The following is a 13,484-nucleotide window of genomic DNA, read 5'->3' as shown; positions in this document are numbered from 1 at the left end:
TTACATTGCATCACACATTTTATACAGGAGCATGCTGATGCTCTTTTGTCCCACTGCAGCATCCCCACTGTCCCTTATCACAGTTTGTTCCCACACTTTTAGACCTATGATCTCTTATGTGCACTGTCTACTTGTAATTCCTCCTGACAGGTAAATTAAAGTTTTTTATTTGGATGTGGATGAAATATGAGCAGTTCAACCAAACAATATTTTTTTCTATGGTGGATTTGAGGAGTAACCTCAAGATGTCAGTGTATTCATATTGTTCCACAATGCAATATCAAAATAAAACTTTTTATCTTTGATGCAGTATTTACTTATGTAGCCTAATCATGTATGGTCATGTATCGTCCTCTGAACAAAGTTTGATCTGTCAGTTTTGACACCCTGGTTATGAACTATTGCTAGTGCCTGTTTATGACACTAGAGGCCTATTTCAATCAAATTTGCACTTTTCCTGGTTTAAAAGTTCTACATGCATGCTGTAAAACCCCAGAATATAGATGTGTAGAATGAAAAGAGGACCTTCAATAGAATTAAATAATTTATTTATTTTATTTTAATAGAAATAACCACATGATAATTATCATACCACTTAGTAACTAGAACATTGTTGCAAAACTAACACTATTGCAAATCTGCCTAAAAATGAGTTAAATTGCTACAAACATATTGTTACAAAATTTGTGTCATTTGTGTGGCAAGAATGGTCACTCATGAGGTGTGAATGGCACAGACTGAGATGTTAGAGACGGCAGACCAATGGAAGAAAATTAGCCTTGAGGAGAAAAGGAATTTGTAGTGTCTAATAACCAGTGCTGAAGTCATTTTGTTAAAGCAACACTATTATCTGAATAATTCAAATTCTTTTCAGTTTTTTTTTCCACTGGTTGAGACTGAGTAGGAAGTATGTGCAGAGCAATCACAACACAAAAACCCTTCATTTAAACTGCTACAACTGAATATGAATTAAAATATCAGTAATACCAGTTATAAAATTTCAATTTTAACTAACAAAAATTAGATGTTACAAGGAGTCAACATATTGACACTGCACAATCACGGTTGATATTCACATGATGATGCTGGGTTGAATTTCTGTGTGTTCTTCCCATCATCACTTGCAGCAGCCAGTAGACTGTGTGCTGCAGCACCCCCCTGTGGCTGATCCTGGACCTGGTTTCTCCAGCTGAAGGGCCAGTTCGAAAGGATCCACAATATTTGCCTGTATTAATAGTTCAACAGGGTAGAAATCATTAGAGGTTTACAACCAATTATTGGTTCCCTTTTAAGTGTTGCATAATAACTGTGTAACTTGATCTCCATCCAGACAATCTAAGAATTGGAGAGATGTTTCCTACTTAAATAAAAACCAATCAATATGATGATTGACATTTTTTGAATAAATCGTTGTTATACACTGGGCTTTTTCAGTGAATGTTTACTTGTGGTGTGCAGCTCTTTCTCTCTGCTATCAGACATGGGTTGTTCATTAATCAGCATTTCACAGTAGCTGTGCTTTAAAGACCAAGACCAAAGGCTTTTTATTGCTATTATCACCAACTAGCCACCTTGATTGGAATAAACTACCTCAAAACAGATTTTCAGAGGGGCGGTCCAAGGGTTAAACTAAAGGACTGTTTTTGATAAATCACTCGGATTTCATTTACTTAATTGCATCACAAAAACACAATGACAACCCATCATTGGCAGAGTGGAACTGCCATGAGTGATTAAAGGATTAGGGTAGTCACTGAAAAACGTATAATGGTGTTTGTAGATGTGTGTGTGTCTGTGTGTGTGTGTGCACGCGGACACAGAATGACCATGAGAGCTGATAAGATGGTATTCTATTAGTTGAGAAGAGAACATTCCTTCCTGTTCAAGGTTCCTCAGCAGGACTCCACAGTCTGGTTATGACTCCAAGACAGCTGCTTGACCTTGTGTGTGTGGATGTGTGCGTTTGTATGTTTGAATGGGTATGTGAGTGTGTGTGTGTGTAAGAACTTTCAGCATGCGTCCTGGTGCACACATGCATGTGCGACTGTGTGCACAGTGGGCTCTCTGGGTGTGTCACACACTTCAAACTAATACTACAAACACACTGACCTCTAGTGCTCAAAGAGAGATCAGACAAGTACATTTTCACTTAAAGGTATAATATGTAGGAATTCCCCCCATCTAGCGGTGTGGTTGCATATCGGAACGTATTCTTGATGTTGCATTCACTTAAATCGGGCAGACGTCAGACAGACAACAGACGCTGCATGTAACAGGATAAACAAGCGTCTATGTAAACAAGTGGTCCGCTAGCACGAGGCAAAACAATACAGGCGTGACAATATGTTGTCATGGTGATGTCGTATTGTTTACCTGACCCATGTTTTACTCGACAAGTAAAATGACATCCGGTTGGTTTGCCGACGGCCGTCTGCCTGACTGCACCTGAATGCAACATCAGTGCCTCCGTCCTTCCTCACACTACACAGTGGTGACAGTTTTAACAGGCGCTACCTGGAAAACTTTCTCCCCGAGTCGACAGCTCCGCTGAGTTTCCGTGGTTACCTACGGTCACGCTGCCACTCAACGTAAAAAAATGGCGATGCAACATGGCCGCCTCGGTTCGGTGCGTCGCCCACTTATGTATCTGTTACGACTTGTAACAACTCATTCTAAGGTACGAGAAAGCTTTCATTTGTATGCGGGTGTGATTCAACTTCAGTGAAATATGTATTTATGAAAGACATATTTGATTTTTGCTAATAAAAAGCCAAGTAAGTTACACACTGGGGCTTTAAAGGGATAGTTCACTCAAAATTGAAATTTTGAAACGGAGCTCACTTTTCTTCGTCCAAAAAGACACACCAAAAAACATCCAAATACCTCCATAGTGCTCGTCTGTAATGTCCGCCTTGTATTGAAGCCCCAATGTGAGAAATTGTTCCGAAAAAAATTAAATAAGTCTATGTTTTAAGCTTGTTTGTAGCGGAAGCTCCCAGTGTTGCTCTGCCGGAATCTTGGGCGATTTGTGGAGCCGTGAACTGGTGATTTGCACAGACACAGGCAAAGCAGTGAACTGAGGGCGCTTTCACACCAACAGCAGTTGGTGCACACTAAATGGTCCATTCGAACCAAAAGCTCTTAGTTCGGTTCGTTTTCGTCGGTGTGAAAGCATCAATCGCACTCGGGTGCGCACTAAATCAAGCGGACCGAGACCCTCAAAAAGGGGTGGTCTCGGTCCGCTTGATTCCGCACCAAATGCCAACATCTGGTGCGGTCCCTCCGGTGTGAACGCGAACCTGGACCAACTCAGGTCTACCGGTGTATGAAAAGTGGGGTGTGTTTGGGCCCGCCACAGTCTCTCATGGAAAAAAAAAACCTGTTTCACCATCATCTCTGCCAGTCTGCCCCTCCACCTGCCGTCTCTCTCGCCACACACACTCACACACAACCACACAGGGAGCGAGATAGAGAGAGAGAGAGAGGTCGTGCTTGGCTGCTAATAAACGGTACATCTATGAGCTATATCATGCTAATTGTGCAGTGTTCTACAGTGTTGTCTCCATTGTGAAAGTCCAAATTGGCGCTTATTTCTACCGGAAGATGACGAAACGTCATTCAGACCAATTTTAGTTTGTTTGCTAAGTGAATGCACGCCACTCCACAGTCTGTAGCTACAATGTAACAATTTTACTGTCTGGTGTGGACTAAATAATCGAACTAGCGGTGTGAAAGCACCCTGAGACACTGGGAGCTTCCGCTACAAACAAGATTAAAACATAGACTTATTTAATTTTTTTCGGAACAATTTCTCATGTCGGGGCTTCAATACAAGAGGGACATTACAGACGAGCACTATGGAGGTGTTTGGATGTTTTCTGGTGTGTCTTTTTGGACCAAGAAAAGTGAGCCCCGTTCGCAACCGTCATATGGGCATGCAGTGCTGCACCGAGCCCCGCTGTAACTCAGAGAAGGCACGGAGGACTCTGAAACGTCTCCCAGCCCTTAGTCGACATGAGGATGAGTAGATAATGAGTGAAATTTCAATTTTGAATTAACTATCCCTTTAAGAATTCAGTTGTGACACTGACCTTAGGTTTGACTCCACACTCAGAAGAGCCTCCAGGTGGCTGGAAAGTGAAGTCCTCCGCAAATCTTGAATGGGTCAGGATGCTGGCCACCTCTCCATCCACGTCCACCACTGCATCAGCCTGTCAAATACACATTTGACGCCATTTAACATACAGTGGGTGTACAAAAGATATTTAAAAGCTGGACCTGTGCTGTAGCATCTACTGACCTTGAATGTGTACTGACAGTCAAACTGAAAGCTGTCCTCTACCCCAGTAATGCTCCCATTGTATATGACCTGACAGGCCTTGGTGTTGCCTTTAGGGATCTTAAACAGGCGGTACGTGGCAGAGACAAACTTGAAGTCACCTGCATTGCCAGAAAAGGTAGGAGAGAGAAAAAAAGATGAAATGCAACAATCTACACTGATATGTTTGCCACAGTTATTGAACTTGTACAGCTCAAGGTTGTGATAACCAAAGTTAACCTGAATTATACATTTGTACTGTGGACATTAACACTAGTTTAAAGGATTTATAATTTTGTTAAACCTAGATCTATCTAAGATAGCCTTTCATTCAATATTGACAACAACATTCACACTAGCAAAAATCACAAAACAAAGCCCTCTTAAAAATGATAGCATGGATGTTAAAATATTGCACCTGTTGCCCATGTATAAAATACTGTGCAAAAACTGAACATGGGAATCTCATGAAAAATAAACAAATAAACTACTGGTATTTACAAGTTGTTGTTGTTTCTTTTAGAAATTGACAAACATATTTCAAACTCAGTTTAATTTATGTCCACTGACACCTCCCTTGTATCACTTCTTGTTAAATGCAAAACAGCTCTACAATTATTTCTTATAAACTACCTGCCAACTGCCAGAGTAGTCCACTGTTAACATAGACTACATGGTGTATATATTTTTATGGCATAAGCATGAACCTCATTATGAGAAAACGTGTGGCCCTGTAGATATTTAGTGACAGTGATAGTGATAGTTTGTCCTAACCCTAACCTAAGTAACCGTGTATAAACTAACAAAAGGCATTGTGCATTTTGATGGCAGCAGGAATTCAGGATTTCCTGAATTTCTCAATGTCCACCCCATCCACAGTCACAGGCCGTAAGGATCTCTTGGACCTGCCACAGTCAATAATCATTTCTTTGATCTTTGATGAATTAAGCAACAAGTTGTTCTTGTTGCACCAGTCCATGAACGCCCCCACCTGGTCCCTGTATTCATCTTCCTGTCCCTTCGTCACACATGCCACGATGGCTGTATCATCTGAGTACTTCTGAACATGGCAAGATTCAGATCTAGACGTAAAATCCACAGTGAACAGTGTGAAGAGGTAAGGTATACTGCTCACCACTGTGTCTGTCATGCAGTTCCCCAGTCTCACATACTGAGGCCGCTGTGTAAGATAGTTATAGACTCACAAGATGTAACTAACCGTAAAGGGAGTACATGCCAATGGTATGCTCATACAGGGGAATCTACTTAGTCTTGCCAGTTAGACCTCTAAGGACTGTGATCATGTGAAAACAATACATGTAGTTTTAATTTTTGTCACTCCTCTTAGCCTTGTTGTATCTGTCACCATGTGACACTAATAGTTTATCTCACATAGTTCTGTATCATCTTCAGCCTGAGCATAAGTCTAAAGTGAAAGAATTGTGTAGGTGGACAAGGTGAAAATAAACAGAAGAAAAGGCTTCAACTGACTTCAATATAATGTTATACGTCATTATATTGTTGTAACACAATCAGTTTGATCTAGCTTATTATTGCTTATTAATGCAAACCGTCCTTAAAGGGATAGTTCAACATTTTGGCCCATTGCCATAATTCCTATAGTCTTAGGAGCAGGTTTGTTACCTTTAATTGTCGGTGCAAGCTATTTTTATGGCCAATTTGCCAAAATGTTGAACTATCCCTTTAAGCTTAGTGTAAAGTAGAGCTGGGCCGATATGCTTTTGTGCCGATTCGATTCTCTAATGATTTTTGGGTCCCGATTCGATTTAAATTGCGATTCTGATTAAAGAACTAATTGCGATTTGATTTTACCAAGTATTCCGATTTTATATTTCAATTATTGTGATTTTCCTTCCTTAAACAAGAGCAGGTTGAACCAAACACTTGATAACACATCATAAGTCATATTTACAAAAAACAATACACACATCACATCAGTTTGCCTGTTGTGTTTGTTTGTTGTTATTGTATATCTGTGAACAAATGAACACAACAGGCCGGTTTGACTTTGTCGAGTGTAATGGCACAGAATACATGATCAATAAAGATTGGTCGTCCCCAAAAAAAAAAAAAATTGCGATTAATATAAAAATTGATTTTTTGGCCCAGCCCTAGTGTAAAGACAACCAAATACACAGACAAAAATGAATATGTCAGAAAAAGAGGAAATAGCATAAACAACAACAAACCCAGGACATCCTGCAGCTCTTTGTTGTCCACAGTGATGACAGTGGCTGTAACCAGCCGCGGGGGGCTGAAGCCCACTTCTTCAGCCAGCTGAAGCAGATCCTTCCACCAAAGCGCTCCGCCAAGACACTCACCTGCCAAGACAAAAGCACACTCTGATATCCTGGCAGGTGTCTGTCATCTTTTACAGCAGCAGGATATTAATCTGACATACCCCAGAGCACTTTGTGATTTTTAATTTCCTCTGTTAGTCTTTCACTGCTGTAGACGTCACTGAAGTACAGCTCGCCGCCGTCCTAATGATCAACAGGGGGATGTGTATTTAGTGAGTATCCAAGCAAACAAATTTAATGACCTAATTAAAGATATTTTTATAGAATACCTTGAGTACACTGTAGGCTTCAGCCAGCACTCGCTTCTTGTCTGGAGACAGATTCACCACACAGTTGGAACTAATGATGGCAGAGAATCATCAGATCAGCTCACCATTTCAGAAATGACATTGCAGTAAAATATGAAACTGAGCATCAGAAAAATATCTTACATGATGATATCGAATGAGTTCTTCTCCAAACCCGCCTCTGTTAGGGCCTCAATGTATCCTTGGACAAAACTGACATTGGGCTTCTTGTAGCCAAAGTCTTGCATGTGATGGTCAATGTATTTCCTGGCCACTTCGAGCTAGAAGAGACCACAGACAGTGAAGTTTCTGTTTATCATGTTTAATCAGTCTTGTTGTTCCTGTTTTTCCAAAGCCTATGTGCTATGCTATCTTTAGTGTACAGCAGTAAATGACACGCTATGGAATCAGTGAGTCAACATCTTCAGTCTACGAGCCAGTGACATCCAATAATGCTTTTTAGGGCTATTTATTGAATTTACCATACACATCATTTAATCGCCAGTGACGCATACAGTGAGGCTGCTGCAGCTGATTAGAGAGACATAATGTGATGCTAATCAGTGGTGTGTTCAGGGAGTGGCCTTGGGTGGCACAGGCCATCCCTGAAACCTGATTGGCTACCCCAGGTGCCACCCCAAAATATGATGGGCTATATGCCCAGTCAGAGGCATTTTATACATTGTTTTATACTGGCTTTGTCAAGTAACCTTTTTTTTTTTCCAAGAATAAAATATTGAGGTTTTCTATCACAATTGTATGTTGCCACTATTTATTTTGACTAGTAGGTCTAGTTTTTCTAACTGAAGTAGATATGGGTTTTGCAGACAAAACTGGGTGATAATTTTATTAATACCTAAAGTCAGAACCAAAACTCATGGTGAAGCAGCCTTTTGTCATTACGGCCCACGACTGTGGAACAGCCTTCCTGAAGACCTGAGAGCAGCTGCGTATGTGGACATTTAAGAGCAAAGTTAAAACACACCTTTTTAGCTTGGCTTTTGATTAGACTTATAGGTTTTACTATTTTATTAGTTTTCCTATCCTTTTATTGCATTTATCGATTTTTACTGTTTATTTAATTTTTTATTATTATTTTATTTAATTTTGTATTCATTTTTACTTTTAATCTTTTTAGTCTTAATTTTAGTAATTTTTTATCATTTCATTTAATTATTTGGTTTTATCCAGTCCCTGGTGTTTCCTCACGGCAAATTGTAGAGTAAGATAGTGCTTCAGTTGCCTTCTTTTACAGTAAGCATTATAACTGAGTGTGTACGGGTGTGTGTCTGTGTGTGTGTGTGTGTGTGTGTGTGTGTGCGCACGCGTGTATGTAGCTGCGTGACTTTAGGTTTTATTTTTGCTTTGTTTTGTCTGCTTTTATGGTGTAAAGCACTTTGTGCTACATGTCTTTTGTATGAAAAGTGCTCAGGCTTCATGCCACCCCACTGTAAGTCAGCGCCCCACTTGGGCCACCCCTATCAAAAATGTCTGGACACGCCCCTGATGCTACTGCACAGTACCTGGCCCTCAGTCATGTCAATACCAGTGACATGACCCTTCTCGCCCACCAGCTGACTCAGCATGTAGCAGTCTCTCCCACTGCCACTGCCCAGGTCCAGTATCCTGCAGCCCTCCAGACATTCTGGTACCACCAACCCACAGCCATAATACCTACAGCAGGAGCAAACACACTGAATCTAAGTATCAGAGTATGAGGACGTTGCAGTGCCATAGAGAGTAGAGGGGGCTACACACCTGGCAGTGACATCAGGGTGCACTTTCTTCAGGGCCTGGCGCACGAAGGCAGGGATGGGCTGGGCTGGAGTCACACAGGCGCTGGTCTGGAGGTCTTCGGTCTTCTGAAGTCTCTTCCCATAATAATCCTGTGCAAACAGAGACAGTTGAGAATGAGATCCACATCACTGCCGGTTGTCATGAACAGTGCAGAACTGACAGAGCAAGTCATTGAGTGGGTCTCTGAGGACCCAGAAACATTACTGAAAATCACAAAAGAATAACAAAAATATGAGTTATTATAAATATTCACGTTTTACTACCTTGACGTCCACGTGAATGCTGCCATCTACCACACTTGGCACGCGCACATGAAATGATATAGTAGTTACACATTAACTTCAATTGCGTACACAGTTAGTTTAGAAAGTAGACTACACAGCCTATTAAAACTAAATTGCAGTTCTCAACTTTAAAGATTTAATGCCAAATATGATATCATGTCACACTTCCTAGTGAAAATGGTCAATGGACTTGCACTTATATAGCGCTTTTCTAGTCACTCGGACCACTCAAAGCGCTTTACACTGTAATGGTCGCATTCACCCTTTCACACACATTCATGTACAGCGCTGTTCGCAGACAGGCTTTGGTAGATAATCATTCACACACATTCACACACGTTCAAATGTGACAGACGCCAATCGTTCACCGTAGCTACTGTAGGTTACTGTAGGCTACAGCCTGCTGCTGTATGAATGAGTCCATGTCTCAGGAACATCTTCATCTTACCTTTGTTTCTCGGCCATTTAGTCGAGAGCGTTCTGCCGCAGACTGTAACAACAGGACAGAGGAAAACACACACAACACCCCGGCAGCTCTGACGAAGCGTGCAGCAGCCAGGAATACTTCTGAGTGTCAAGTCAAAGCGGAAGTGTTTTAGAGTGCAATATCAAAGAGGCCACTAGGGGCAGGCTTCACAATAAATCTCTGACTCAATCAGATTCAAAGTTGGTTAAAAGAACTCCTTCTGATGGCAAATTAGGCAAGACAAGGCAATTTTATTTGTATAGCCCTTTTTTAAAAATTCATATCCATAGTGCAATATATATATATATATTTTTTAAATATTTATTATTGTTGTTAGTCATTATTATTTTATTTGTTTAAATTAATTTTTTCATGTTATTTTGTGTTTTTTCATATTAAACTGTAAAAGGTGGAGGATTAAAATAAGCCCCTTGTGGCTTTTTGCCTCTCCCTGCACTGTCCTATTGTTACCTACCATGTTTTATGTTGTATTCTTTTAACTTTGTGTAAAAATAAAAATTCAAAATTCAAATTCAAATTCAGATGGCAGGCTAGTTCATGAGCAGGGACTGTAGGCCGGTTTAACAGCAGGAGAAAGGAGGTGATGCAGAGGGATGGAGCTCTGGACAGAGTGCAAGACACCAAGGCCAAACTACAGAGTGCGCAACAAATAATGATGGTTCAAAATCTGTGATCAGTGTTGTGAGGTTATTTTAAAATAATTTCATGACTTATTAGATTTAAGGCCTCAAAGAGAGGACGCCTGTGCCTGGTTTGATTGACATGGTCTATGGGAATGACAACAAGAGACAAATCAAGAAAACAGGGTCAGTAAAGAGAAAACACACTGGATGGACAAAGTGGACATTTAGCATGAAGCAAGGCACTCCAACTGGAGAGACGATTCCACATTATGAGGCTTTTTAAGTAAGTTGCAGTAGAGGAATTAGGGAGAGAAAGAGGCAGTAGGCCTATGCAGGTCAGGTGTACCTGTAGGATGAAGTAAGAAACGGTCAAATAAACAAAGAGACAGAGGCCAGGGTGTTTTTTGATGGGAAAAAAGAATGTTAGTGATGAGTGTGTAGTGACTTATACACTAAGCATAACAAATCATGCGCAGGTCTATATCATATTAATAATGTGTGTAAACATATTGAAAATGTAACCTTTCAATAAGAGGTAGGCCTATGTCTTAACACAGGCCTCTAAAATAGGGGACTAGTACTATCGGCCTCCCACCTGTGAGCATATTGGGAGGTGTTGTGATGTGTTGGTCTGTTAGCTTCCTTATCTAAGCAGTAAAGCATCCACCCAATGAATTGACTATCTACTCTAATCTTTGCTAATTTCACCGTCAGGGTTCTATTGGCTTGCTCAACTGCTCCATGTGATTGAGAGTGACACATACAGCCACACTTCTGCTTTATGTGTGATGTGCACACACACTGCATTCATGTGATATTCTGTCCACTGTGCTAAACCCCCCACCCCCAATCTTTTGGTGGGCTGCACACTTGTAATGATAGCAACAAGTGCTGCTCATGTGAGGGTTGTTTTCCTGTTGGAGTCCCCTGCATAACACTGCACTTGCATATCTTAATCTTTTCGGCAACATATAAATGAAATGGCTTGTTGTAATCTGTGTTCCCTAGCGCTGGAGCAGTGTGCAAATCCTTTTTAAGAACCTGAAAAGCTCCCTCTGCTTCCTCAGTCCACTAACTGTGCTGAAGTGTTTGTTTGTCCCGCGGCCCGTATAAGGGCTCCGCAATGGGGCGGTTTTAATTTCATAATAGATCCAAGATGCTGTCATCCCCAGAAAAGACAACATCTGTCCTACAGTTTGTGGTTTTGGTGCTTTATAGTTATTATTGCTTCTATTTGTGAGGGGGGAATATGTCTTTTGTTGCCGCAGAGCTCCTGGTCAAGGTACTCAACCACTGGCTGGCAAAATTGCAAAATTGTGGCCCCTTTTTGCTAAGGCTGTTAGTACTGCAATAGAATCTTGAATCAAGTTTACATGTATTGCTGACTTTGATAAATAAAAGGACAGAGTAATTGCAAATCTGGTTGAAACTGCACGCTGAAAAACGCTGAACATGCATCAATCACAGCGCTCAAACAAACATCTGGAGGAATATTGGAGGGCAATGTACTGCTATTATTGCTTCCTATACACTTGGTTTTTGTCTTTTTTCTTCACACAAAGTAACTTCCTAAGTGTTGTAAGCAAAAGTAAAAACAAGACATGCAACAGGCCAACACATTACACAGTCAGCAGCTATTCATTAATTCATTCTTTTCACATCATGCCACCTATATAGCCTACATGCTTTAGATGGCTCAAAAGGTAACAGGAAAAGCAAGTTGTAGTTCCTATAGAGAAGCCAGAACAGATACATAGACAGACTTCAACTGCCTCAGTGCGTATGGTGTTGAACTGTACTGTATGCCATGTTGATGCTTTAGAGTCTGAGGCTTTAGACTGAGTTGAATAAATGAAAGTCCTATTGTTTACTGATGATGTAATCTGTACAGCACTCTTCACATTACAGGGGAGTATCTGCATGGCTGCTATTTGTTATCAGAAAAATGACATTATGTAAGATATGTAAAGATTAAGGCTAACAGAGTATAGTGCAGTCACAGTGTGGTGATAAGGGAGCAAGCACAAGTTGTCAGAGGAAGAAATTAAACATCAATGTAGGAGTTAACTCACTCCACAAGATGGCAGCAGATTAACACTGAGGATGCAACCTTCCACTCAGCCCTAAAGAGGAAGGAGATTGACAACAGGCACACTGGAAGATGGGTGGTGGATTATGGATTACACACACACACACACACACACACACACACACACACACACACACACACACACACACACACACACACACACACACACACACACACACACACACACACACGATTACAACTCTGCTGCTGGTAGACTGTTCAGTTTTTCGTTTGTTATTATTATTTTTTTTTTACTTTCGTCCGCCTTTAAGACACCCCAGAAGCATTAACTAAAGAAAATCTGCCAAATTCAAAGTTCAAGTTCAGTTCAAGTTTTATCCATCCTCACCCACTCCATCATCACCTGGTTCCCTGCTGCAGCTGCCAGGGACCTCACCAAGCTGCAGCGGAGAGGGTGATTGGCTGTCCCCTGCCCTCCCTCAAGTCCTTGCATGACACGAGGGCCCTAAGAAGGGCAAGGAAGATCATGGCCGACCCCACCCACCCTGGCCACGGCCTCTTCACTCCGCTGCCGTCGGGAAGAAGGCTGCGTCTTGTGAAGGCTGTAAAGTCCTGACACAGACAAAGCTTCTTCCCGTCGGCTGCCAGGCTTGTGAACAGCTCTGGCCCCCCTTTCCCTCTCCCCCTCCCCCTAGGCAATAACTAATTTTCAATGAACACAAACTGCAACCTGCACTTTATAATTTAAACTGTCCATTGCATTTGTTGTGTTTTCACTGTCCTGTCATGCACTTATTTATTTATGTGAAAAGAAATGAACACACACACATCACCACAGAACGTTCCAATTATGTTTAAACATAAAATGGCAAATAAATGAATCTTGAATCTAACTAGAATCACCACCTTACATTTGTATGCCCCTGCCAAAACCCTTTCTGTTTTTTAAAGATTTTGTGTTCACAAGGCCAAAACCATGTTTTATGATGTCACCATGACCTTGACCTTTGACTATCAGAATCTAATCAGTTCATCCTCGAGCCCACGTGAATGTCTGAGCCACATTTAAAGAGGTTCAGTCAAAGTGCCCATGAGAATAAGCTGAAAAAAAAAAAAGTTTCTGGCTGTTGCCATCAGCATTAAAATGTGAGATGTTACAGTTTTTCTCCATTGGTTTGGCTCATTTTTTGAAAACAGAAATTATATTCTCAAAACAACATGGACAAACGTCCAAACCACTCATTAATTTACTAATCAAATTGCAAATGTCTTCGTACATCTTTGCAAATGATGACGTACAGATAGCCTGCAGTTAAC

General features: G+C 41.1%; 1 protein-coding gene across 1 annotated transcript; it reads right to left on the bottom strand.

Annotated features, from left to right (window-relative positions):
• Positions 1 to 714: 714 nt before the first annotated feature.
• as3mt (arsenite methyltransferase) lies at positions 715 to 9,591 on the bottom strand. The gene is made up of 11 exons (XM_085788853.1): positions 9,456 to 9,591; positions 8,987 to 9,020; positions 8,685 to 8,812; positions 8,450 to 8,600; positions 7,071 to 7,207; positions 6,909 to 6,978; positions 6,741 to 6,822; positions 6,529 to 6,660; positions 4,301 to 4,440; positions 4,092 to 4,211; positions 715 to 1,225 (listed from the first exon to the last, which is right to left on the bottom strand). Exons 1-11 carry the CDS (start codon positions 9,470 to 9,472, stop codon positions 1,118 to 1,120), a joined length of 1,119 nt encoding a protein of 372 aa, XP_085644979.1. The 5' UTR covers positions 9,473 to 9,591; the 3' UTR covers positions 715 to 1,117.
• Positions 9,592 to 13,484: the final 3,893 nt, after the last annotated feature.

The sequence above is a fragment of the Trachurus japonicus genome, chromosome 1, assembly GCF_045865225.1.
Source record: "Trachurus japonicus isolate A0001 chromosome 1, Traja_1.0".
Taxonomy (NCBI): domain Eukaryota; kingdom Metazoa; phylum Chordata; class Actinopteri; order Carangiformes; family Carangidae; genus Trachurus; species Trachurus japonicus.
The sequence above is the reverse complement of the archived record's forward strand: the minus strand, read 5'-3'. Positions and strand labels throughout refer to the sequence as shown.

Coding starts and splice junctions, on each gene's coding strand:
- as3mt (XM_085788853.1), bottom strand. Junction 6,979..7,070: donor AACTCATTCGATATCATCAT/GTAAGATATTTT, acceptor TGCCATCATTAG/TTCCAACTGTGTGGTGAATC. Junction 6,823..6,908: donor AAGCCTACAGTGTACTCAAG/GTATTCTATAAA, acceptor GTTGATCATTAG/GACGGCGGCGAGCTGTACTT.